The sequence below is a fragment of the Moschus berezovskii genome, chromosome 22, assembly GCF_049115385.1.
Source record: "Moschus berezovskii isolate FMDL1 chromosome 22, NW_MosBer_1.0, whole genome shotgun sequence".
In the NCBI taxonomy this organism is placed as follows: Eukaryota; Metazoa; Chordata; class Mammalia; order Artiodactyla; family Moschidae; genus Moschus; species Moschus berezovskii.
Window position 1 is genome coordinate 45,931,290 of NC_142481.1, and position 26,242 is coordinate 45,957,531.

Here is a 26,242-nt window from a genome sequence, read left to right on the forward strand (position 1 = left end):
CCCTTTGAGACTAGAATGAAAACTGACCTTTTCCAGTCTTGTAGCCACTGTTGAGTTTTCCAAATTTTCTTGCATATAGTGCAGCACTTTAATGGAGCTGGAATTCCATCACCTCCAATAGCTTTGTTTGTAGTAACGCTTCCTAACGCCCACTTGACTTCACACTCCAGGACGTCTGGCTCTAGGTGAGTGCTCACACCATCATTTTATCTGGGTCATTAAGACTTTTTCTGTACAGAGACTGGAGACTTTGGACCCCCATTTCTCACTTCTAAGATTTCTTTTCTAGGGAGTGTTCTTTGGGAGGTGGGGAGAAAACCCAAGTTTCTCCTGCGTTGGTTCTGACTTGTATGACAAGGACAAAATACTACATCAACACAATGATCCAAGCAGTCTAGCCTTGTTTCCTAATTGCTACTGTCTAAGGAGGGGGGTGCCCTAGATCTGAAGGGTCAGGTGCAGTGTACAGAGGGTGGCATCTGGTGGTTGAGGATCCAACAGCAGAGGGAGCTCAAGGTGGCCAGGGAGAGGGGCTATTTAGAGGGCTACACTGATGTTCTGGTTGAACACCTTTTTAGCGTCTATCTCTCCTTCGATCATGTGGGGGTGGATGTCCACGTTCATTCCCGCATCCTTGCACAGCTTGAGCAAGGTTCGAATGTTGTTCTTGGATAACCTCAGGTATCTGTGCAAGACAAGGCCAAAGAGGTCAGTTGAGGGTGGAGTCACCGCAGCTCCAAACTATTGAAAAGAGCTTAGATTTAAGCAGTGTCAGTGCGGGCATCTCTGTAAGGACTGGCTCTCCAGACTTTTCTGGAGCTGACAGAGGTCTCATAAAAGACTTGGTGGGAGTGTTTTCTGGCATAAGTCTTTAAAAGTTGTTTTTAATTGAAGAATAATTGCTTTACAATGTCGTGCTGGTTTCTGCTGTACAGCACGGATCAGCTGTAAATATACACATACCCACTCCCTCTGGAGCCTCCCTCCCACCCAGCCCCCCAGCCCACCCCTCTGGGTCATCACAGAGTACTGAACTGAGCCCCCTGTGTTCTATAGCAGCTTCCCACCAGCTATCTAGTTTACGTATGATCGTGTTTATATGTAAACGCTACTCTCTCAGATTGTCCTACCCTCTCCTTCCCCGATGTGTCCACAAGTTCATTCTCTACATCTGTGTCTCTATTCCTGCCCTGGAAATAGGTTCATAAGTAACATTTTTTCTAGAAGAGAAAAACAGATATGGTATATTAGCACATATATAAAGAATCTAGAAAAATGGCATAACTCTTTTGGAAATAAATTTGGCAACATTTACGCCAAACTAGTTGCCTCCCCACCCAAACAAGTTCATTATTTTTGATTCAGTAATTCCACTCTGGTCCTCAACTTATCCCAAGAAGAGAAGTGAATGGAAGAAAATCTATGTAAATAAAAGTATTTATTTGGGGGTTATTGACAATAAGAAAATAGTAAATTCCATCAGTAGAGGAATGGTCAAGCAAACAATGGAATATTTATTTCAAGAAATCTTCTTAATGTTAAAATATCATTTGCAAGAAGAAGGTGCAATACGGCTGTGATATTATGCCACGTGGGGAGGAAAAACCTGAATGCAAATTGTTAGGTGTTTTCTCTCATCACTGCCAAGTGTGTATAATCTGAGTGAGGCCAAGGGCTGGGGTAAATACAGGACAGTGGAAATAAAGGCTGAGAAAGTTGTAGAAATAGAGGTGAGTATTTTTTAATAGTATTCAAACAATTAAAATTAAAACATCATTTAAAAATATTAGCTAAAGCCCCACCGTTCTGACTTATAACTGAAGAATAGGACTGATTCCATCTCTGCCATGAGGTTTAGAGAGTGTCTCTGCCATCATATCACTTACCCCACCATCAACCTTGACCTTGCTCTCAGCTTTAGTATAAGACGGGAGGCCCCTGACTCAGGTTGCTTTCAGGCCACCTTCTGGTTGGTTGGTTGGTTACTTTGCTACACGTGGTGGGGAAAGAGTTGTATTATAGAAACTGGGTTCTCTATCCATTGGAAATGGTCTCCCTTCTCTTTCCTTTTTTTTTTTTTTTGGCCGTACCCATGGCCCACAGGATCTTTGTTCCCTGACTAGGGATTGAGCCCAGGCCCTCAGCAGTAAAAGCCTGGAATCCTAATCAGTAGGCCACCAAGGAACTTCCCTTCTTTTTCAAGATCTGCCCAGAGCTTCCTTGTTCTCACAGTCAGCTCCCACCAGTCCTACCTTTCCCTGATGGCTCCAGCCACAGTCTACCCCTTCCCTCCCTGACCAGCCCAGCCCCAAGGGGGCGGATCTCACACACATCTACCTGTATGCCCTCACTAAGATCACAAAAGACAGTTTCATCCTTCTCTTGGATGTTTTTCTAATGGCTTGTTCTTTGACATCTCCAAATATTCTCTCCCCTTACGCTGTCCAAGTCTCTTTTCTCCCCACCATGGAGCCCAGGAAGACTATCTTTGGCCAGAGTCAATTAAAACCATGCTATCAATCTGAAAGCTTTGACCAAGTCATTCAGCCGTGGAAGTGGTAGGAGCCAGAAACCGCCTCTAGTCACCAAGGCTTGCTGCCCATCTTTCAGCCGGTTAGCCATTTCGCCCATCCACCCCACAACCAGTCAGCCAGCAGAACAGGACTGTGTGATGGGGCCTGTGGATGCCAGGTGTCTGAAATCTGCAGGTGAGTTTGCTGCTGTGAACTCTACAAAGATGACTACCTTATTCTGTTGTCCTATTTTCTCCTCTACTGAAGTTTCTGAACCGTGTCAGATACACCTTTACAGTAAAGAGTAATATCAGGCTGGGGAGAGATGCTCAGATTGGGGGCAGAAGCCCTGCTCTTTGGTGTTGCTGAAAACCAGTGGGTCTTGTAACTAGGATAAAGAACAGCAAGAAGGGAGACCCCTTGGTAACAGCATACATGCCAAATTGATTCATACTTGTTTATGGTCACTTTAGAGTCTGAAACCCCAAACATGCAGCAGGTAGCCCCTGGGAATGGTGGCTACTGTCCCAGCAATTCAACACCACAGCGTAAAGGAACTTAGGGGAGTTTCCTGTTAAAACAAGGCCACAAACAACTCATTCTTTCCTTTGTGAGGAACAGTCCTGGTTTTTTCTGTGAAGTAAACAGAAATTTGGGGAAAGTTGTGTGCGTGTCCTAAGGCAAGGCATCAAAACGCCAGCACCTAAATGTCGTGTTCATCAGTGGACCCACCAGCTTCAGCCCTTTGGGACCCAAAGCAGAGCCCGCACATGCTGCAGCCACCCTCCCTTGCTCTGGGCTCAGCCCAGGTGTCTGAACCACAGACCATCGTGAGCAAAGCCTGGTCTTGCAGGAAGCACCCAGCCCCACCCGCGCAGGGCTGCTTACCGGCAGCTCAGCACCTCTTCTGGCTTCAACATCTTCATCATCTCCATCTTGGGCTCCATGCCCTTCTCCATGAGGTTTTTCAGCTTACGCTCATAAGAGGCATCAGGCATTTTGGCCCCCCACTCTCTCAAGAGGGTTGACTTCCGTTGGGCAAAGGCAGCGTCTTGTAATACGGGTTCTACAACGCTTTGTCGACGGTATGACATTGGGCGCTGAGTGGACTCTTGAGCAACTGCATCCTTGACGTCTAAGTCTGGAACTAGACAGATGTCACCAGGGAGTTAGATCCTGGTCGGGGTGGTGGTAAGGCGGACAGGAAGGGAATGGGCCTGGAGGGCTGCATGGGCTTCAAACCTTACTGGGTCTGACGTCTTTCCAAGACCTTGGCTGGTTCTGATTCGGCGTTTGTTTAATCCCTATTCATCTTATCCTCCTCACTTTCCCCTTGTCGCTCATTCTTCTCAACCCTCTCCCTGTTTCAGCTTTCATTCATTTCCTTCTCTCCATCCTCTCTCCTTCCCTAGAGAAAATTCACCTGAAGTGAACTTTCACCTAAAGGGGGTTTAGGAGAAGGTATCGGAGGAGATCAATTTTGAACTGGGATTTTAAAGGACAAACAGTTTATCACATGATAAAGAGGAAGAAAAGTATTTCAGGCAGGAGGAACAGCACAGCTGAGCAGGAGCAGCAGTGTGCCCAAAGGAACACATATATGCCATGAAATAGCGAGGGTCTGATGCTACCCAAAAATGGAGTTTGTACCAAGGGAAATACTGGTGGGACTAGAGCTTGGCGGCCTTCATTATTTTCTTGTTAAATATACTCTTCTGTATTTTACAGACTTTTGCTTGTAGGAGTGGAGTATTTTCTTCCCAATTCTAACTGGTGTGACTGGTATAGCGAAAAGACTACTGTTAAAATTTTTGTCTTTCTAGTACACAAACAACCACACCATACAGTATCCTTTTGGGCCTAGAATTTCTTGAGTTTTGCAGAAAGACAATCATATCAGGAGAAAAATGAAAACATATTCCCCTTAATATTTGTAAAAATTATGTACTGTTCTTGACATGTTGCATTTGACACTCTCCAAAACAATGTCAATAATGATGAAGGAAGTCATGCTTCGTTTTGTTCCTGATTTTAATAAAGTGATTTAGCATTTCATCATTTAGAATGATGTATGCCAGAATGTTTAGAATGCTTTGTAATATTTAGCAGTTTTACTCTTAGTCTACATAAGGTTTTTATTAGCAATAATTGGTTGTCTGTTTATTGCTTTTCTATCATCTGATATGATCATATGGCTTTCCTTTAATTTACTGATGAATCATGTTATTAGATATCTTGATATCCTAACCATTTACAAGCTGCTGTAATAAATCCTACTTGGTCATGGCTTATTATTCATTTCATACATGGATATATTTGCCATATTTTCATACATTAAGTCTATTTGCTAAAACTTTAAAAATAACTTTGCATCCATATTATTGTGAGATTGGCCTGCTTTTTGCCTAACACTTTATTTTTTTAATTTTATTTTTAATTGGAGGATAATTACTCTACGATATTGTGATGGTTTCCACCATACAGCAACACGAAACAGCCATAGGTGTACATATGCTTTCCCATACCCAAACTTCCCTCCCACCCCCTCCTTATCCCACCTCTCTAGATTGTCACAGAGCACCAGCTTTGGGTTCCCTGCATCATGCAGCATGGTGGCTTGTCAAATTGATGCAGAAATACCTATATTTTCTGATTTTTTTTATTTTTAAGTTATGCAAGTACCATAACACATTTACAGACTTGGAAAATACAGAACAAAGTTACATATGATTCCACTATATATTATAATACTTTTTTTAAGTAGATAAATTAAGACTTTTAGTTGAAGTTTCACTATCAAGCTCTCAAAAGTTAATAGAGTGAACAGACAGAAAAGTAGAAGGATATAGTAGACCTGAAAAGCACTATGAACCGATTCAACACAATTAAGATTTATACAATTTTCACACAACAGGATACAAATTCTATTCAAGTTCCCATAGACTATAAATCAGGAGACTATAAACTGGAACATATCCAGGGACATAAAACAAGGTGCAAAAATTTCATGATCTGAGTGACTGATTCTGAATCATACAGAATCTGTTCTCTTATCGCTGTGGAATTATGTTAGACATCAGTATCAAAAGATATTAAAAAATAACCCACATATTTTCAAGCGCAATGTGACATTTACCAAGAGAGATATTTGACTTAGCCACTGGAAGCTTCAATAAAGTTAAAAGACTGAAAAAAACACAGAGGGTGATTGCAGAGAAGAAATTTAAATGAGAAATTAATATCAAAATGATAAATTAATATTAAAAATATTTTAAAAACTATGTATTTGAAAATGAAATGTGCACTTTTAAATTACAGACCTTTATTAAAAATCATAACAAGGAAAATTAGAAAATAGAAATGTCTATATTTATGTAGCCTGAAATAGCTGGAGTAATATTGGGATTATTTGGTTTTTAATGTTTGGTAGAACTTGGTGTGAAACCATTTGTCCTCGTGCCTTTTTAGTGGGAAGGTGTCTACCACCTTCTAATTTTTACCTCAGGAATTGCTCTAGTCAACTTTCCCACTCTTTATTATGTTCATTCGATAGTTTATAGTATGACAAGATATTACTCATTTATGTTGGGTTTTAGTTCAGTTCAGTTCAGCCACTCAGTCGTGTCCAACTCTTTGTGACCCCATGGGCTGCAGCACGCCAGGCCTCCCTGTCCATCACCAACTCCCGGAGTTCACCCAAACTCATGTCCATTGCAACGGGGATGCCATCCAGCCACCTCATCCTCTGTCGACTCCTTCTCCTCCTGCCTTCAATCTTTCCCAGCATCAGCGTATTTTCAGATGAGTCAGTTCTTCGCATCAGGTGGTCAAAGTATTGTAGTTTCAGCTTCAGCATCAGTCCTTCCAATGAATATTCAGGACCAATTTCCTTCAGGATGGACTAGTTGGATCTCCTTGATGTCCAAGGGACTCTCAAGAGTCTTCTCCAACACTCTAATTCACTGAACGTATTCTTACCTTTGCTTATGCACCCTTTCTCATATAAAATTTTGTATATTTTTGACTCTTTTTTTAATAAGACTCATGATATACATACTATTTGTCACTTGTTTTTTTAAAAAGCTTTGGACTTATGTTTTTAGCTACTTTTAATTTTGTATTTCATTCATCTTAGTTGGTATTGAATGGATGACTTCTCTTTTTCATATTATTTCTTCTATGTCATTAAATTAATAAAAGTATTACTTTTTAAATTTGTTTTATAAAGACAAGAACCATTGCTTTAAGTTTTCGCTGTAAATTTTCTTCTAGGCATATATTTTGCCTTCATCCCATAGATTTTGGTATGAAACAGTCTTATTTCCATTAGTTTATATCTTTGAAATCATGGTATTTTGGAAGTGTGTTTCTTAATTTTTGTTGAGATTATCTTTTAATTTTAATTTTATTTCTAATTATTGACTGTGCTGCTGCTGCTGCTGCTGAGTCACTTTAGTCGAGACGTCAGCCCACCAGGCTCCCCTGCCCCTGGGATTCTCCTGGCAAGAACACTGGAATGGGTTGCCATTTCCTTCTCCAGTGCATGAAGGTGAAAAGTCAAAGTGAAGTCGCTGAGTCATGTCTGACTCTTAGCGACCCCATGGACCGCAGTAACTGGCCCTAAAATCTTTACTATTTTGAATGTTAAAGTTTTCTTTTGGTGAATATGCTTTGGTCATATAAAAATGTGTGTTCTCTATTCAAATATAAAGTTGTGGTTTGCTAATTGCATTGTTAAATTCTTCTAGGCACTTCCTGAAATTATCTATTTGCTCTGTCTTGAAAGAGGTATATTGCAATCTCCTACTGTAACTATTTTTGTCAGACTTACTTTGCATTTCTTAATGTTTATTTAACTACTATTTTTTGGTGTGTTTGGTACTATTTTAGGTTTATGGTTTACTCTCTCTAGCATTTTAAAATCTCTCTCTTTCACCCTGTTGTTTCTTTTAGCATTAAATACACATCATCTGTTGCACATCTCTTTGCCTATCCTTTTTCATTCTTTCTAAAAACATGATTTTAAGTGCATATCAAGATTTTTATTTTTAAACCAACTATTTCCTAATTTGATGTCTCTGCTGTCTCCTAGGGAGAAGGCAATGGCAACCCACTCCAGTGCTCTTGCCTGGGAAATCCCATGGATGGAGAAACCTGGCGGGCTACAGTCCATGGGGTCGAGAAGAGTCGGACACGACTGAGCGACTTCACTTTCACTTTTCACTTTCATGCACTGGAGGAGGAAATGGCAACCCACTGCAGTGTTCTTGCCTGGAGAATCCCAGGGACGGGAGCCTGGTGGGCTGACGTCTATGGGGTTGCACAGAGTCGGACATGACTGATGTGACTTAACAGCAGCAGCAGCTGTCTTCTAGAGCATTTCCTTTAGATTAATGAATAAATGGCTGAGAAACTCCCTAAATATTTCTGACTTTGCAAATATCTTTCATTCACCCTAACAGTAACTTATATATGGACTAAGAATAGGATTGTGAGACTGTAATAATCAGTAGTCTGTAAGTGTCATTTCTAGATTGATGCTAATCTGACTTTTTCTTTGTAAGTAAGTTGTTCTTCCTGTAAACTTGCAAGAATTCAAGTGAATGAATGAATTTCATTCAATTCATGAATGAAATGCAGAAATTTTACCAGAATAGGTCTGGGAAAGTCTAGACATTCTATAACATAAATGGAGGGACAACAGCCTAGTGAGAGGCTCTGACTTGCCCAAGGTCTCACGATGAGTCCGTGGCTGAACTGGGATCTTTGCATCCAGTACAGCTCTCCACACTGACAGCAGGCCCCCGAGAGTGATGGGGTCAGGTGGCATCTGCAGTCCACTTTTGCGTGGTGGAAACTGGTGCCATGTTGCAGGAGAATCGTGAGGGACACATCTTCATTGACACAAATGGAAATCCCTTGGAGAAAGGGCCATGGACTTTCTTGAGACATTTGAACCTCTTCTGGATCAAAGTAAGTCTCACGCAGGGAAGATGAGTACCAAAATGAATGGTAATGAGAATTATACATATTGGCTAACATTTATTGAGTAACTTACATTTCAGGCAGTTTTCTAAAGGCTTTCTAGGGAGGGGGCACTACAGTCTCACAACCATATCACGCCCATTGATCAAATAAGAAAGTGGAAGATCAAAGAGATTGAGTCACATGACCAAGATTCCAGGAAAACGTGAACCCAGGTTACCAATGCCTTTTTCTGGGAGCCTGTCCTGTCTACCCTCTTGGACAAAATGTCCCATATTTCTAAGTCCATGGCTGAACAAATACATTAGATTTCTGATGAGCTGTGTTTGGGACTCCAGGGGTTGACAGAGACAGAGGTGATTGCACTCTCTGCTTTAGGAATACACCCTTGCCTAGCATTGACAGAATGCCCTGAGCATAGGTGAGCAAGAAGAGAAAGCCAAATGAATTCCATTTTATTAGCCTAGATGCTCAGACTTTGTCAAGATTTACTTTGAAAGTGTGTTCCCAATGCTTTCCCAGCATCATTTAGTGGTCCTTAGCCACAGTCACCTTCTAAGAGTTCAGATCCAACTTTGTAAACTTTTTCCATGTCTTGTGATTGCACTCAATTAGGACTGTGTTTTGGAAAGGCCAATCTGAGATTTCTGCTTTCAGCCAAGGTGCGGTAACAGAAACTAGATCTACCTTTCCGTCTCAAGCAATTAAACGCTGGGGCCTGATAGGTGAAATGGCATTTTTCAGATATTGGCAATACAGGGCAGTGATCCTTTAGAAAATGAAACAGAAGGGGTGAGTCCCATGAAAGCCCCAGCTGATGGCTGGAAGATGCTTTAGGGTTGCAGCAGGGGTAGAGAAAACCTAGACAGGAGTCTAGCCATTTCCCTGAGTTGAGGAGAGAAAATAGACAATTTAGCTAGAATCTACAGGGCAGGGTAGCATGGAGAGCTGCAGAAATCTGCTGCAGAAATGTGCAGGAGAGGAAACTACACAGATAGAACCGGTGGACAAGACCACTAAAACAGCTGGTTCTTGAAAATGACGCCAATTATTTGGGTGCTGAGTGGGGCTGAGGGAGGTTAGTAAGATATGTTCTGGCTAGAGTATCTCTCCTTGTTTGGGATCGATAGGTACACACTGCTATTTTTTGAATGGAAGACTAACAAGGACCTGCTGTACAGCACAGGAAACTCTGCTCAATGTTACGGGGTAGCCTGGGTGGGAGGGGAGTTTGGGGAAGAATGGATGCATGTATTTGTATGGCTGAGTCCCTGCATATGTATCCTGTACCCCCGTGTATGTATTTGCTGTCCACCTGAAACTATCACAGCATTGTTAATCCGCTATACTCCAATATAAAGTAAAACGTTTAAAAAAGTTTTTTTTAAAGGAATGCTTTTTCCTGATCCACACTTATCCTTCTTAGACTTTTGCCACAGCCCTTAACTGCCTCTGCACCCTTCCTAGAGGCTGCTTTGTCTTGATCTTGACTCGCAAAGCAGATCCCAATCACTCATTTCAAGCCTCCCGACAGCTTTCACAGTCCGTTCCCCTTGCTGTGCCCAGACTCAGCCCTGACGCAGTCCTGGTGCCACACGTGGATACCCAGGTGGTAGCTGGATGCCCAGGTGGTAGCTGGATGCCCATGAACAACGGCCCCCTTGTCTGCATGAGCTCCTGCTGACCCCCAGTGGCCATTGGTTGTATTACATTTGGAGAGGGACGTCTGCTTTCCAACAGACGTTGTGGGGCTTTGTCCCGGACAGTGCTGGGCAGATAGACGCAGGAGGCACTGCAGAGGACCAAACGGCTGGTTACTCAGCCTGCCCTGCTGGCATTCTTGTGCAGTGAGATGGAAAAAATTAATCGACTTGTGTGAGAATTTCTCTTAGGGAAGGGACTGCCTCTGTTTAGGAAAATATCTTTTTTTTTCAGACTACATTGAAAAAGATACTTTTTTTCACAGACCACATTGAGTGTGGAATGAGACAGTGGAACAAAGTGATCCCTTGAGGAAAGAAGGCAATGGGAATGTGTGGGGCAGGGAAGGCGGAGGATAGAGGAGAAGGGAGAGGAAAGAGAAGGAGAGGGAGAGCTGGGCAGAACCCGGACTAGAGTGAGACAAACAAGGTACTCGGGGCGAAACTAAAGGAGGCGATTGCTCTCAGGCTCATGAAAGGGCAAGGTGGGTGCCCAAGAGAGACCGCCTTCTTACATTTTGTGTCCTGGGTGCCTAGCTTGTCTGACCCTAGTCCTACTCTTGGAGTTGAGCAAAACATCTGGGAATCACCCCTGCAGGAAATGGAGCCATCAGGGAAATCTCCTGATGGCAGGGGACAAAGGGCTTTGAAGAACGAGAGCATCATAATAGACTTCTAATATGTTTGCTGTGTAGGTCTGTGATGTAATTATTTACCTTTGTTGCCCCAAACCTTCAGCAAAGTTTGCTGACATGCAACGGCTTCATGTGAGAGGTCTGGGGAGAAGGGATGTGTTCCCTGTCTGGGTTGGCAGAGAGCAGGGAGAAGGAAATGGTCCTGGAGGTAGATCCATGATGCTCAGCCTCCCGGCAGGACCAGGACATGAAGAACGACAGGAAACTTGGGGAAGGGGTGGGGCTTCCCACAGGGCATAAGTTGAACTCCTTCCATTTTTTTAAAATAAACTTTTTATTTTGGAATACTTTTAGATTTATAGAAAAGAAGAATTGCACAGGGAACTCTTACAGACAGTTCCTATACACCCTCCCCCTAATGTTAACATCTTACATAAGTCAGGAATGAGAGATTAGCGTGGGCATGTTATAGAGTTTTTTTCTGGATTTCACCAATTCTTTCACTGAATAACTAGTCTAGGATTCAGTCCTGGATCTTGCGTTGCATTTAGAGCCAATCATATTTAATTCTAACTGACAAGTAACCACAGTTTGGTTACAATGGCTTTGGTACGTTAAATAAAAAATAAGGAACATTTTGTTGGGCAGAGTGGGGGGACAACACAGGAAAACTGGCAACCCCTACTCCAAGGCTCTTGCCCCTCTTCCTTTGAGCTAATTGGAATCCCGTCCAGATTTTTTTTTTTTTTACCATACACCTCCATCCCAAGAGGCCAGGTACAATAAATGCATCTGTCATTCCAACCCAGCCCACCTGAGAATGTTAGCAAAATGTTTAATAGAAGGACCATATGCTTCCCAAGTGGCTCAGTGGTAAAGAATTTGCCTGCAATGAAGGAGGTGCAGGAGACGCGGGTTTGATGCCTGGGTTGGGAAGGCTCCTTGGAGTAGGAAATAGCAACCCACTCCAGTATTCTTGCCTGGAGAATCCCATGGACAGAGGAGCCTGGAAGGCTATAGTCCACAGAGGCAGAAAGAGTTGGATACGACTGAGCAACCGAGCCCGCATGCAGCCCTTTGCTAACATCTATCGAGCACCTACTCTGCACCTGGCGGAGTGCCTCGACTTGCTAAAATACCACACTCTACTGTGAGGCTGGTTGTGTAACTGTTGCATTTTGCGGATGTGAAAACTAGACCCCATGGACGGAGTGACTTCCTTGGGATTATACAACTCTGAGTTTGTTATCCGTCGGTGGGGCTGGGACTCAAACACAGTCAGTCTTAGCAGTCAGTATCTGGCATAGCCCAAGCCTACTTCTCCTTGGGTACTAGCATCACCTGGCAGGTTTTGGGCCAGCAGCTGTGGTACCTTCTGTAGCGCCTTGACACTGTCACAGTATCTAAACTAGTTAGATCATTTGGACAGGAGGGTGATGTCACCAAAATGACTTCAGGAACCCAGGGGACATGCTACTAGCTTTGTGAGAAGAAACTCCCCCTTCCCCCCGGTGCCAGCTGAGGCGTGACACACACTTGTCTCCTGTCCAGGTCACACCCCCTGATGCTGTGATCTCTAGTCATGAGGGTTCCTGCATCGCAGAGGTGAGGTTGACATAGATGGTGCTGCCTTAAGGATGGTGCCATCTCTTGGCCCCTCTGATAGGAGAGCAATGGTGAGGACAATTCTGGCATCCCCCACCGAGGTACTTCTCTTACCAGATTTTCTGGGTGTGTCCTTGGGGTTGGTGCTGGGGGTCAGGCTGCTGAGGCGTTTTCCCTTTGCTTCCACTCTGTAGAGCCTTCGGTACAGGGCAGAGGTTTCGTCCTCCTTGGAGTTTTGCCCTGAGGCCTGGGAGGAGATCTGGAGAGACGTTATAGGATAGAGTGGGTTCTGGCTCTGCTTCCTTCATCCCCCAGCGAGCGAGTTCAAGGGTTGGCTGAAGGGCAGATGAGAGGGACCCAAGGAGAGGCTGACTCTAGGTGCCCGGTCCCTGGGGCAGGAAAGCACAGTGGTGTCCACTCACCAGCTTCTCTCTTCTGTCCCCAGAGCACACGAGGGACCCTGGAGACCACAGCCAGTGCTGGTCATCCCCCCTTCCCAGTGGCACTCCTGGGTGGTTTAGGGGAGGGAGGTGGTGCCCAGGAAGCAAGCCCTACTGCAGGGGTGGGATTGAACAGTGTGTTGGGTGGGAGCTGGCTGGCTGGAGGGGGTGGGTGATCTATGTGGGTGCCAGTGTGTGACCGGGATGAATTTTAGAGCTCCACATTTAAAAGAAAAAGTAGCCAATTCCGTACCAGAGCAGAGTGGGTGCCCCCTCCGTCATGTGGAGGGGCTGGGGTAGGCGGGGTGCTGTCACCTGCTCAGAGAACGCCACCTGTTGGATCCCTTGGCTCCTGCGGCGGGCTCCCTGATGTTTTAGGGCAATTTTGGTTTTCTTTTCTTCCTTGGCAGGTTCTGCCAAGCCTGTCACCACCTTGGGTTTGGTCTTCTGAAACAACAGGGAGACAAGCCCTGTGGCTGTCTCAGTGGGCACAAACCAGCCCTGCATACCACAGAGGGGAAGGCCCACCCAGCCTTAGCACCTACTCCCGTCCTACTGTTCCCCCTTGGGGCCCCTCTGCCTCCAGACACACCTGGTGTCCTCATCCCACTTCCAACACCAGGCGTGGCTGTCCCTCTCCACTTCAGAGTCCATCACTAGCTCCCTATCACCCTCTACAGGAGGGCCCCACTCTCCAGCCTGGGAGGAATTCCTTCCAGCCCTCAAATGGCCTTGTTCGCTGCCGCTTCCCCACATGACCTCCAATCTTCCAGCCCAGCCAGGGTGCTCCCTCCTCTCTGAACCCCACCCCCATCCCATCTTGTCTTCCCGGAGCTGTCATCACAACTCCTCCTGCCTTTCTCTTTCCCCGGATGCTCCAGTCTGCCTGGTGGGAATGGAAGGCCAGGTAAGTGCAACAAGTCCATTCGAGGCATGTATGCTTGACTCTCACAGCTGCCAGGTGAACCCCGTAAAAGAATAAGTTTCATTAGTAAGTTTCATCAGGGCCCAGGAGGAGAGGGGCCCACAAAGATGCGACCAGGCCCGTCCTTAATGGGTAGACTTGGGGTGCTGGAGCATAGCAGGGAAACTGAACCAACTGGATCACCTCTTGGGGTTTGCTGCAGGGTCTGAGGGTTGTGCAGAGATGACTGAGGTTGGTCCCTGGGGCTGATGGCCTGGCTTGCAATCCTGCTCTATGGCTGAGCGGCCGAGTGGCCGTGAGCAAGGGATGGCTCTCTGTGCAGTTTAGTTCCCTTATCTGAGGATGGGGATGGTGGCAGAAGCTACTTCACAGGGTTACGGTGGGAAATAATGAATTACCGTGGGGAAGTGCTTAGTGCCCCCTGATTGTTAGTGGCACTCTGTGAACGGAAGGAGGGTTTTGATAAGCCAGTCTGGGTGTGTGGAAGGAAGCTGTCCAAAGACCATCTAAGAAGTGGGTACTAGTTACCTTCAGGGATTTGTGGGGCTTAGTGGGGGAAGGGGTGCCAGCTGGGTCCCGGGCTGATACTCTTAGTTGATTAGAGAGAAGCTAAGTCCAGGTATTCCGAAGGTGGCCCACCTCCCTCCTTCCCCTCTCAACCTTCAACCTCTCTTCAACAGCTGCCCGAGTAGCTACAGCCCCCTCTTTTGAAGGAAGCTGAGTGGAACTGATTTGGTACCATAGACCCATCAGGAAACTGCCACAGAAACTGACTTGGTGGCCCCTGTGCCCGAGACCTTAAATCTCGGGGGTCTTCTTTTATGACAGATGTTCACAATGGGCACAGCCCTCTGGGTAGACTATAACCCAAAGGTTACAGGGCTGAAGTGGGGGAAGCCTGGACTGCCAGGAGAAGGGCGACAAGGGCACAGGGAGCCCCCCTCCAGCTGTCTTCTAAAGGGTCCCCTGCCACCTGCCATCCGAGACCTGCCATGGAAGCATCACCCTCTCTCTCAGGAGCTTCTTTCAAAATCCAAATGCTTCTGGAAAGGGTAACAAGGCTTGAAGATTTAATTGTATTTTGAAAGTAATTTTTTTCCCTTTCTGGTTCCAAAATTATTTACAAGAAAAGCCACATAGAAGCTACAGCTGTGAAAACATTACTAGAATATAAGCTTAGCAGGAAGAGATGGGATCAAGTATATTAATCAAGGAGTGAATAAGATTCCTGTAACTGAGTTCTGAGAGGCCCAGCAGTCAAGCCCTAACACCTCCCCCCAGAAATGAGGGGTAATGGGTAGGGTAGGTAAATCACTAACTCCTTAGAGTAAAATATGTTTGTCAGATGTGTTTTTGTGTATCTGATGAAACTAGCACTCCAGATTGCTCTGCTTGTGTGTTAGTCACTAACTCATGTCTGACTCTCTGCGATCCCATGGACTGTAGCCCGCCAGGCTCCTATGTCCATGGGATTCCCCAGGCAAGAATACTGGAGTGGGTTGCCATTCCCTTCTCCAGGGGATCTTCCCAACCCAGGGATCGAACCTGGGTCTCCTACATCACAAGCAGATTCTTTACTCTCTGAGCCACTCTCAGTAAATGACTATAATGATAAATGAACACATAACCAGAACAGAAGCTCCCCTGAAAGGCAGGGGCCGATGAACTGGGAGAAGCAGGAAAGGACAGATGGTAACAAAGGTGTGTGTGGGGGTGGGCCTGATAGCCCATGAGCTGGGGAACTGGGTATGTCTGAGTTTGTGCCCTGACTTAGACCCCCACTAGCTCTTTGAGCTCAAGCAAATTATTCCTGTTCATTTCAGCTTCCTTATCCTTCAGCTGGTGGGTAAGATCAGTGAATACCTTGTGGCCTTGCTGGGAGCAGTTGACCAGACAACTCACTGCAATGCCAAGCACAGGGCCTGGCACACAGCAAATGCTTAGCGAAAGATATCACTGTTGTTAGCAGTGCCATTTCACCCATTTTTTCTCTAGGGGCCAGCGGAGTCAAGATCAGATGGCCTCCTCTGCTGAAGAGACCACTTTCCAAGGGTATGGCTTGGTTTTCTGTAGATGAGGGGACCAAAGGGGAACTCTTGCGGGAAACTGGGGCACAACTGGTTGTTTCTGGAGAAAGAGAGAAAAGTGGTGTTGCAGACTGTTTTGTGTGCCCCCCCTCCCCCTAAATTCACATGCTGAAATCCTAATTCCTAATGGTCACCCTGCTTATTGAACTTATAAGAACATCATGACAAACGCTGGGCTAGAAGAAGCACAGGCTGGAATCAAGATTGCTGGGAGAAATATCAATCACCTCAGATATGCAGATGACACCACCCTGATGGCAGAAAGTGAAGAGGAACTCAAAAGTCTCTTGATAAAAGTGAAAGAGGAGAGTGAAAAGGTTGGCTTGAAGCTCAACATTCAGAAAACGAAGATCATGGCATCTGGTCCCATCACTTCATGGGAAATAGATGGGGAAACAGTGGAAACAGTGTCAGACTTTATTTTTGGGGGCTCCAAAATCACTGCAGATGCTGATTGTAGCCATGAAATTAAAAGACGCTTACTCCTTGGAAGGAAAGTTATGACCAACCTAGATAGCATATTAAAAAGCAGAGACATTACTTTGCCAACCAAGGTCCATCTAGTCAAGGCTATGGTTTTTCCCGTGGTCATGTATGGATGTGAGAGTTGGACTGTGAAGAAAGCTGATCGCTGAAGATTTGATGCTTTTGAACTGTGGTGTTGGAGAAGACTCTTGAGAGTCTCTTGGACTGCAAGGAGATCCAACCAGTCCATTCTAAAGGAGATCAGTCCTGAGTGTTTATTGGAAGGACTGATGCTAAAGCTGAAACTCCAATACTTTGGCCACCTCATGCGACGAGTTGACTCACTGGAAAAGACTCTGATTCTGGGAAGGATTGGGGCAGGAGGAGAAGGGGATGACAGAGAATGAGATGGCCGGATGGCATCACCGACTCGATGGACATGAGGTTGAGTGAACTCCGGGAGTTGGTGATGGACAGGGAGGCCTGGCGTGCTGTGATTCATGGGGTCGCAAAGAGTCGGACACGACTGAGTGACTGAACTGAACTGAATGTGATAATGTTGGGGAGGTGGGGCCTTCGGGAAGTGGTGAAGTCATGAGGATGGAGCCCTTATAAATGGGATTAGGACCTTAGAAAAGAGGCCCTGGAGAGCACTCCTGTCTCTTCCTCTTTACAAGAACATAGCAAGAAGCAGCCATCTATGAACCACAAAGCAGGCCTTCATCAGATATCAAATCTGCTGGCACCTAGATCTGGGACTTCCCAACCTCTCAATGGGAAGAAAGAAATTTCTGTTGTTTCTAAGCCACCTGGTTTATGGCATGTGATTGTAGCAGCCCAAATGGACTAAGACAGGCAGTTAAACTAAGTTCCGATGAAGGGCAGAAAGGAAGAGGTTCCCAGGTGGTGCTAGTGGTAAGGAACCCGCCTGCCAATGCAGGAGATGGAAGAGACACAGGTTTGATCCCTGGATAAGGAAAATCCCCTGGAGGAGGGAATGGCAACCCACTGCAGTATTCTTGCCTAGAGCATCCCGTGGACAGAGGAGCCTGGAGGGCTATGGTCAATGGGGTCCCAAAGAGTCAGACTCAACTGAGTGTCTGAGGGTTTTTGTGTTATCAGGAGTCACAGTGGGGACAGTGGAGGTGGAAGATGCCCTTTGACCCTGGGGCTATCATGAGGCTGCAAGTGCTTGGGGACAATGGGAAGGTTACATCAGCAAGACCCTAGAAGCAACTGTCCCTCAGCCCTTCTGAAACACTGGCAGAGACAGCTTTAATGTCTCTCATTATGTGAAACCTCAGTGAAACTAGACAGGATTCTTCCTGACGGTAGACCCTTGACCTCCCCTTTCCTAGAACAATTTCTTTAGGAAATTTACACTTGTCAATTCCTTTTTTGTCCCTTTGAGATATAAATCTTCTCTCAGTCTCTTGCCCAGGTTTACAATCCAGGCATGTTTTTCTCCAGATGCTGGGTCAGGAAGATCCCCTGAAGGAGGGCATGGCAACCCACTCCGGTATTCTTGCCTGGAAATTTCCATGGATAGAGGCGCCTGGTGGGTTACAGTCCAGGTTCCCAGAGAGTCAGACACGACTGAGAATAAGCCTGCAGAGAGCCATCCTTTGAAATGCGAACATCAAGAAAGATAGCATCCCCACCTCCCAGTCTCTGTGGCAGGGTAGGAGCTTAACTACAGGGGGATCCTTAGCAAACAAGGATGGCCTGATCCCATGGGCAATCTCCCCCACGCCCTCCAGCACTCTTCTACTGGCTCACCCCGAGCTGCAAACCCACTCCTCACCCCCACGCTGCAAACCCACCCCTCGCCCCATTACATCAGGCTTCAGTCGCCTTGAATGAAGCCTTCCTTGCAGGTTTTCTGTGATGATACACACCTGGAGAGCTTGCTTCTTCTTCCCCTGCCTCCGTTCCAGCCACTCCAACACTCGAGTCAGGTCTGACATCCGCCTCTCCTCGGCCGTCCTCCACACGAGCTTCCTCTCTGTGGGCAGGGAGTTCTTCGGGTCCTCTGACTGCTCTGTCATCGTGGGGCCCTGGTCCTGCTTTGGGCGGGAAGGTGGCACACTCCCACTTTGTTGAACCCTCTGCCTCTGGTTGCTGGTCCTCGATGACTCAGACGGTAGGGTGTTTTCCTCTAGACATGAACATATATGTGAACATAAAGGGCAGTGTTGGGGCAGAGCCGGGTATACTGGCCTCCAAGGGTAGGAGGTCCAGAGGCTGATTGTGAAGTCATCGTCAGCCTGTTGGTGGGGGTCAGAGTGGAGCAGGCTGTCGGCTTCCCCATGTGGATCCTGTCCCCCTGTTGCAGCCACAGGTTCCGGGAAACAAACTCACTCAGAAGGACAATGCAGATAGTGGAGTGCAGTTTATTACACCAGCAGGCCCAAGGCAGAGTCTCCTCTTAGCCAAGGACCCAGACTGCCTTTTGTGAAAAGCTTACATACCTTAGTGTACTACTCAAGCCCACATCCCCAAATTCCTTAAACCTAGCCTGGAAAGTGTTAAAGAGAGATATAATCGGGTTACAGCCATGATTCATAATCAGAAGGGTCAGCTGGTTATACGTTGTAGCCTACACCAATGGGTGCCATAAAGATTACAAAGGTGATTGACTACATAGGGGATTATCACATTCTTTTTGGCAACAGGAGATCTTGGTATGGAATCTGGTTTATCAGTCTGGGAGGCCAGTTCAGCCGTAGGTATGTTATCCCCATGGTTACTAGGCACATAGTCCAAAGCTCACTGAAAGTGCAAGATGGAGTTTCCTTCTTTTTCAAATGGAGTCAGCTCGGCCTCTTCCTTTACTCCCTTACTAGATTACAAGGCAGTGAGAAATGATGCTGGGGAGGTGGGCAGAGGCCACACCAGGCAGCACCTTGGAGGCCACTGTTTTGCTGAATCTGGAAAGGAAAGGGAAGCAAAGGGAAAAGAAAAGGGATTCAAACAGGGGGGAGGGAGTGACATGGCCAAGCTTCCTTTTTGTTTTAGTAAATTTTATTGATTTAAACTACATGCAGAAATGTGCCAGAATCATAAATAACTATTGCTCCAGAATATCCCCCTTATAGCCCCTGCTAGTCACTACCTCTCTCCAAGGGTAAACACTACCCTGACTTTTAATTTCATAGATTTGGTCTGTTGGAATTTTATGTAAATAAAATCATATACATGTAATCTTTTGTATCTGGATTCATTTGCTTTATAATATATTTGCAGGATTTTAGCAAAAAAATCTTTAGTCTTTGTGTATGTGGAAATGTATATATATTTTCTCTTCATTTCTGAAAAAAAGATTTGCTGGATAATAGAATTCTTGGTTAACAGTTTACTCAGCACTTTGATGCATCATTTTGTTGTCTTCTGCCTTCCATTGTTTTCTGTGGGAAGTCAGCTGTCAGTCAGGTGGTTGTTCCCCTACATATGTCATTTTTCTCTTGCTGATTTTTCTGTTTTTGTCTTTTAAATGTTTGCTATGATGAGTCTAAGTGTGAATCTCTTTATATTTATTCTACGTGGGATTTGTTGAATTTTGTGATATGTATTTAATGTCTTTCCTCAAATTCTGGAAGATGTTGGCCATTTATTTCCATTATTTTTTTTCTGTCCATTTCTCTACTTCTAGACGCCCATTCTTAATGTTGTCTTCTTGGGCTCTAAAGCTTTGCTCATTTTTCTTCAGTCATTCTTTTCTCTGTTCTTCAGACTGGATAATTTCTGTCAATCTATCAGTCTTCTTTCCTCTGCCATGTATAATCTGTTGTTGAGTCTTTCTAGTGTAATTTTCATTTCAGTTGTACTTTTCAAGTCCAGAATTCCACTTTAAAAATGATTTCTGTCTTTTTATTTAGAATTCCTCTTTGTTGATTCATTATTATCATATTTTAAAATTTAAGACATGTTTTACTTTAGTTATTTTGACCGTATTTTAATAAGTATTTAAAGTCTTTCAACATCTGGGAACACTCGGAGACAGCTTATAATGACAGTTGCTTTTCTGAGTACAGTTCACACTTACCTGTTTTTTTTGCAGAACTTGTAATTTTTTGTTGAAAATTGGACATGAAGAAATATAGTAGCAACTTTGGATTCTGATTCACCTCTACTCTTACCCCAGGTTTATTGTTGGTACTTTTTCATTTGCTTATTTTTAAAATAACTTCTCCAGGCTCTATGAATCAGGCAACTCTTGTCTGATATCCTGTTTTCCCTATGGTGTGAAGCTGCTGAAGTTCTGATTAAAATTTTTATATTCTTGTTTTTATATTTAAGTCTAGCTTCCAAAGCATTGTCTCTGTGTCTGTATCTGCGTATCTGATTGGATAGAGATTATGCTTAAACACGCCAACTTTCTGTCCTCTGTTGATTAGTCTGCGTCTGGGTAGGGGAGCTGTATCAGTTACCATGTCGCTACATAACAAATCAACCCAAAGTTTAGTGGCCTAAAACAAAAACACTACAGATTTTGTGGGTCAGACGTCCAGGTACACTTTAGCTGGGTCCTCTGACTCAAGCTAAATCAAGGTGTTGACCAGGTTCCTTGGCCCAGAAGACTTGATTGGGAATGGAGCTGCTTCAAAGCTCCTCATTTGGTTGCTGGCAGGACTGGGTTTCTTGCAGTCCACTGAACTAGGTTCTTTCTTTGCTGGCTGTTGGCAGAAGGCCACCCTCAGTTCCCGGTGACATGTGCTTCTCCATAAGGAATTTTATAACATGGAAGCCTGCTTCATCAGAACAGCAAGGGAGAAGAACTAAAGAGAGAATGAGAGCAAGAAAGAAGTCAGTCTTTTATAGCTTATCCTTGGAGGTGACATCCATTGCTTCTCCCATGTTCTATTTATTAGAAGCAAGTCACTATGTTCAGACTATGCGCAAAGAGAGGACACTAATTTTAGAGGCAGGGGTTATTGGGAAACCTTTTAAGAAGCAGCCTATCTCAGGAGCACATTCAACATTCAGGCCATTTTCACATGTTCCCTGTCTTTTACTTTCTGCTGGGCTATTTCCTATCTCCTTTACACACATGCACAGCCTCAGGGTTGGCCAGGAGCTTGTGGCTTGATCCGGCTCTTATAGTTTCTGTGGCACATGTGTGCAGCTTTAGCCAGAAATATATATGCCCAATCACAATTGCAAACTTAGTCCAGTGGAACTGTTGGTTTTCAGGTTTCTCTGACTTGGAGATTTTCCCTTAAACTGATAAGGTTGCCAAGAGTGAGTGCTACTTACTGATCAAAATCCACCGAGCCCCCTTTAACCAAACCAGAGTTTGCCCCAGCCTGGTGGAAACTCCATTCTGACTGAGCTGGGAGGAAGGAATTAGGAGAAGACTCAGGCTAGAATGATACAGATCCTCACTGTTACTGCCCAGATTTCCAGTTTCCAAGCACAGATATTGCTCCAATTGTTATGTGCCTTTGGTTGATGTCCAGAGTGCTACATGGTTGTTTTGATTAGTTTTGCCCAACTTTATAATTGCTTTTTGGGAAGAGGATTTACCATCTCCTCACTCAGCCAGAGGCAGAAGTGCTCTGCCAATGCACCCTTATGTAACACATTTTGTAAGGGGTTTGCTATCTTGCAATAAAATTTACATACAACTTAACCTATTTGCATACACATACTTTTAAAAATTACTAAAATCTTCCAAACCAAAAAAAGAGAGAAAAATTTAAAAGATATATTTTTCTTTGGATGTATGTCAGTATTTTAATGCATTCTCACAACTAAAAGCTGGTAAAGAATCTGCCCGCAATGTGGGAGACCTGGGTTCGATCCCTGGGTTTGGAAGATCCCCTGGAGAAGGAAAAGGTTACCCACTCCATATCCTGGCCTGGAGAATTCCATGGACTACATAGTCCATGGGGTCGCAAAGAGTTGGACATGACTGAGTGACTTTCACTTTCACAACTAAAACAGAAGACAACTCCCTGATTTTCCAAACACCTCTCAAGGAATAGTACAACCCCACTGAACTGTGGTTCTGGAGAAGACTCTTGAGAGTCCCTTGGACTGCAAGGAGATCCAACCAGTCCATTCTAAAGGAGATCAATCCTGGGTGTTCATTGGAAGGACTGATGCTAAAGCTGAAACTCCAATACTTTGGCCACCTCATGGGACGAGTTGACTCACTGGAAAAGAGTCTGATGCTGGGAGGGATTGGGGGCGGGAGGAGACAGGGATGACAGAGAATGAGATGGCTGGATGGCATCACTGACTCGATGGACACGAGTCTGAGTGAACTCCGGGAGTTGGTGATGGACAGGGAGGCCTGGCGTGCTGTGGTTCATGGGGTCGCAAAGAGTCGGACACGACTGAGTGACTGAACTGAACTGAACTGAAAACCAATGAAATAATTAATTGCAATCAATCAAGAATGGTCACGATGGGTGGAGGCAAGCAATGATAAATAGGCATCAATAGAGTGAGCAAGTGAATGGTCAATCCCTGGGGACTAATCTCAAGCCTCCTTATCCCAGGTTTCTGTTCCTCAAATCTTCAGTAGAGGTCGGTGGCCACATGTTTCTAGAAGCCCAATTCTGAGGCTGAAATTGGGGTCGCAGAACTCTGCTCTTGTGAACATAAGTATTAGTGCTCTCAGTCATCTGACAGCCATCACACTGTCGTTTTCGGAGGCCAGGGGACAGGCCCCAGGGTATCATCTTATGGGACAGAAGGGTGTTCAAATCAAGGAATATTTAAACTTGTGTCTCTGGAGCCAAGCACCATGCTGGGCTCTGAGGAAGGAGGAACCCCCAGATGAGGTAGAGTCAGCCCCTGCGCTCGTGGAGATTATTGTTTCCTTGGGGAGACATTTACAAAGCCCTGTGGGCACTATTGTGTCTCCCGAAGCTTCCTCCATTGCTCCCCCTTGTGGTTTGGGTGAGTAAACATTGCTCCAACTCGAGGGAGGGAACCAGGTTGGTCTAAGCCAATCAACATGCAGCATTCCCCCAGCCTACAGTGATTGGCACAAGAGAGGCCCAATCAGCATGGAATAGGGACAGACATGTGAGGAAGCCGACTTCCTGTGAATTGTGGGAGATTTCGACAGTTTAGCCTGGAATGGTGGTGGTCGTTTTGTTCTGATGAGGGAAGGAAGCTACCATTGAAATGAACCTCATTCAAAGAGCAGGGCAGAGCCACCAGACTCACTGAAAAATTAAATCAGTATCTTAAGCTTTTCATAGTGTAACTCAGCCTGAGTTGTGTCTTCTGTTACTTGTGATCAAAATATTTTATGTGATACAAATAGCTAAAACAGAGGAGATGGTTAATAGTGTTGTGGGTGCCCAAGAGAGGGCATGGTAAAGTCTGTTGGGGGGATCAGAGAAGACACCACCAAAGTGGTATTGGAGCTAAGTAGATCTTGAAGGATGCGGAGGACTTTGACAGTAAGGATTATACACTCCAGCTGTAGGGAATTGCACCCACCAAAGCATGGAGGTGTACAGGGAGGAAATAATCTGTGTGTCTAAAGAATGAAGGCCTGGGGAAGCAAGTGGAGAATTAGTTTGGAGCAACTGGGAAAGGAATACGTCAAGGCTGTATATTTTCACCCTGCTTGTTTAACTTATATGCCAAGTACATCATACGAAATGCTGGGGCTGGATGAGGCTCAAGTTGGAATCAAGATTGCCGGGAGAAATATCAATAACTTCAGATACGCAGATGACACCACCGTAAAGGCAGAGAGCGAAGAGGAACTAAAGAGCCTCTTGATGAAGGTGAAAGAGGAGAGTGAAAAAGCTGGTGTAAAACTCAACATTCTAAAAACTAAGATTGTGGCATCTGGTCCCATCACTTCATGGCAAATAGATGGGGAAAAAATAGAAACAGTGACAGACCTTTATCTTCTTGGGCTCCAAAATCACTGCAGATGGTGACTACAGCCATGAAATTAAAAGACTCTTGCTCCTTGGAAGGAACGCTATGACAAATCTAGACAGCGTATTAAAAAGCAGAGATATCATTTTGCCAACAAAGGTCTATGTTGTCGAAGTGATGGTTTTTCCAGTAGTCATACATGGATGTGAGAATTGGACCACAAAGAAGGCTGAGTGCTGAAGAGTTGGTGCTTTTGAACTGTGGTGCTGGCAAAGAGGCCCTTGGACAGAAAGGAGATCAAACCAGTCAATCCTAATGGAAATCAATCCTGAATATTCACTGGAAGGACTAATGCTAAAGCTGAAGTTCCAATATTTTGGCCATCTGATATGAACAGCTGACTCATTGAAAAAGACCCTGATGCTGAAGGATTGAGGGCAGGAGGAGAAGGGGTGGACAGAGGATGAGATGGCTGGATGGCACCACTGATTCAATGGACATGAGTTTAAGCAAACTCTGGGAGATAGTGAAGGACGGGGAAGCCTGGCCTGCTGCAGTCCATGGGGTTGCAAAGAGTCAGATATGACTGAGTGACTGAACAACAAGGGAATGAAGGCACCAGGACGTGCTGCTTTGGTTTCATTCAACCGGCCACTCTGGACTGCTTCCAATGGGCCAGGTGATACGAACAGAAATAGGGGCAGGTAGGGAGGAGAGCGGACGGGCTGAGCTGGAGAAAGCCAGGAAGACACCTTGCATATGTGGAGATAGCATCCAACAGAGCAGTGTTGCTGACAAGCCCAAGTGCCAAGTCTAGATCGGACCTGGGATGGAGTTGAGGGTTGGCAGAAAGAAGTGAAACTTGGGAATTTGGGGGTGAAGTGGAGAATAATGCCCTGCCATTACACTCCCACCCCTAACCATTGGCATGATGCTTGTCAAGACTTTAAAAAAAGATGTTAGGAACAGTGGTGGAAAAAAAAAAAAGAGAGAGAGAGAAAGTATAGTCAGGGGAAGACAGTGTTTTTATATGCTTTCTGTCATCAGAAGCAACATGCAGTCCTGCCCCTGGGCTGGCCCGCCCCTAAGCTCACTCACTCTGGCTTCAGAGCCTGGCTCTGTCTTATGAGCAGTAGGTGGTGGGTGGGTTAAGGGAGACAGAGACTCAGCTTCTCCCCTCTTTCCCTGTCTCCCTCCCTTTAACACATATTATGGCAGAACCTGAGTAGTCAAGAGGCTCTTGGACTGCCACTGAAGAGAAAAGTTGGCAAGACCAGCTCCCAGAGGCACTCTTGGAGCCCTCTAGTGCTCGCTCTCATTTCACAGATAGGGAGCGACCAGAGCCCAGAGAGCCCAAGAGACCTGCCCAAGGTCAAAGTCAAATAGTGGGATCTAGAAATTCCATTAATAATAATGAGGCCCAGAATCTGTAGGCTTCCCCCAAAGACTTGTCATATCTATTGCATTAATCAGGGGTCTCAAATTCAAGTGTGAAGGAGGTAACATAAAGGAGTGAAGCTGTCTGGGTACTGGCAGTCAGGAATGGGTGGCGTCGGGGGAACAGGCAAGCTGTCACTCAGCTACGGCCTGTTGTGACCAAATGGGAAGGTCAACCTTGTGCGGCCAGATCTTCTGATTTTTCAAGAGAAGCTAGAAATCCAGATGTTTATGTGAAATTAGTTGGAGACAAACTTAAAAAGAAATGCTGATTGGACAAAACGCATGTGGCCTTGCTCATGCCTAGGGATGGATACCCATTTGTAGCCTCTGCATCACTGGAGCTTCACCGGAGCTTCACCACAGCTGGGTGCTGTGTCAGGGCAGAGGACAGAGGATGAGATTGAGAGGGGGTGGGAGGGCAACTTGCTCACATCCGCTGAGCTGGGAATATGTCCATCCAGGACTGGAACCCAGTTCTGACCCCCAGCGCCTTGAGAGCACTGTGGAGTTCCAGGAGAAAGGATTCAGAGGAAACAGGGCTCACATAGCACCCCCACCCCCATTCCTACCCCAGGAGTCAAGGAGGCCTCAAG

At 45.4% G+C, this 26,242-nt stretch overlaps 1 protein-coding gene across 3 annotated transcripts; it reads right to left on the reverse strand.

Annotated features, from left to right (window-relative positions):
- Positions 1–537: 537 nt before the first annotated feature.
- C22H16orf78 (chromosome 22 C16orf78 homolog) lies at positions 538–18,539 on the reverse strand. 3 transcript variants are annotated; one of them, XM_088830929.1, is made up of 5 exons: positions 18,254–18,539; positions 13,194–13,322; positions 12,553–12,697; positions 3,402–3,654; positions 538–685 (listed from the first exon to the last, which is right to left on the reverse strand). In XM_088830929.1, exons 1-5 carry the CDS (start codon positions 18,401–18,403, stop codon positions 538–540), a joined length of 825 nt encoding a protein of 274 aa, XP_088687055.1. In that variant the 5' UTR covers positions 18,404–18,539. The 3 variants fall into 3 exon arrangements, with proteins under 3 accessions (XP_088687055.1, XP_055267099.2, XP_088687056.1); XM_055411124.2 differs by having other exon boundaries at positions 12,553–12,685; positions 13,212–13,325; positions 18,254–18,403; XM_088830930.1 differs by having other exon boundaries at positions 13,194–13,325; positions 18,254–18,403.
- Between the last annotated feature and the right edge of the window lie 7,703 nt (positions 18,540–26,242).

Coding starts and splice junctions, on each gene's coding strand:
- C22H16orf78 (XM_088830930.1), bottom strand. CDS start 18,403: ATGACAGAGCAGTCAGAGGACCCGAAGAACTCCCTGCCCACAGAGAGG. Junction 12,698..13,193: donor AGGTGGCGTTCTCTGAGCAG/GTGACAGCACCC, acceptor ACGTCTCTCCAG/ATCTCCTCCCAGGCCTCAGG. Junction 686..3,401: donor GAAGAGGTGCTGAGCTGCCG/GTAAGCAGCCCT, acceptor TGTCTTGCACAG/ATACCTGAGGTTATCCAAGA.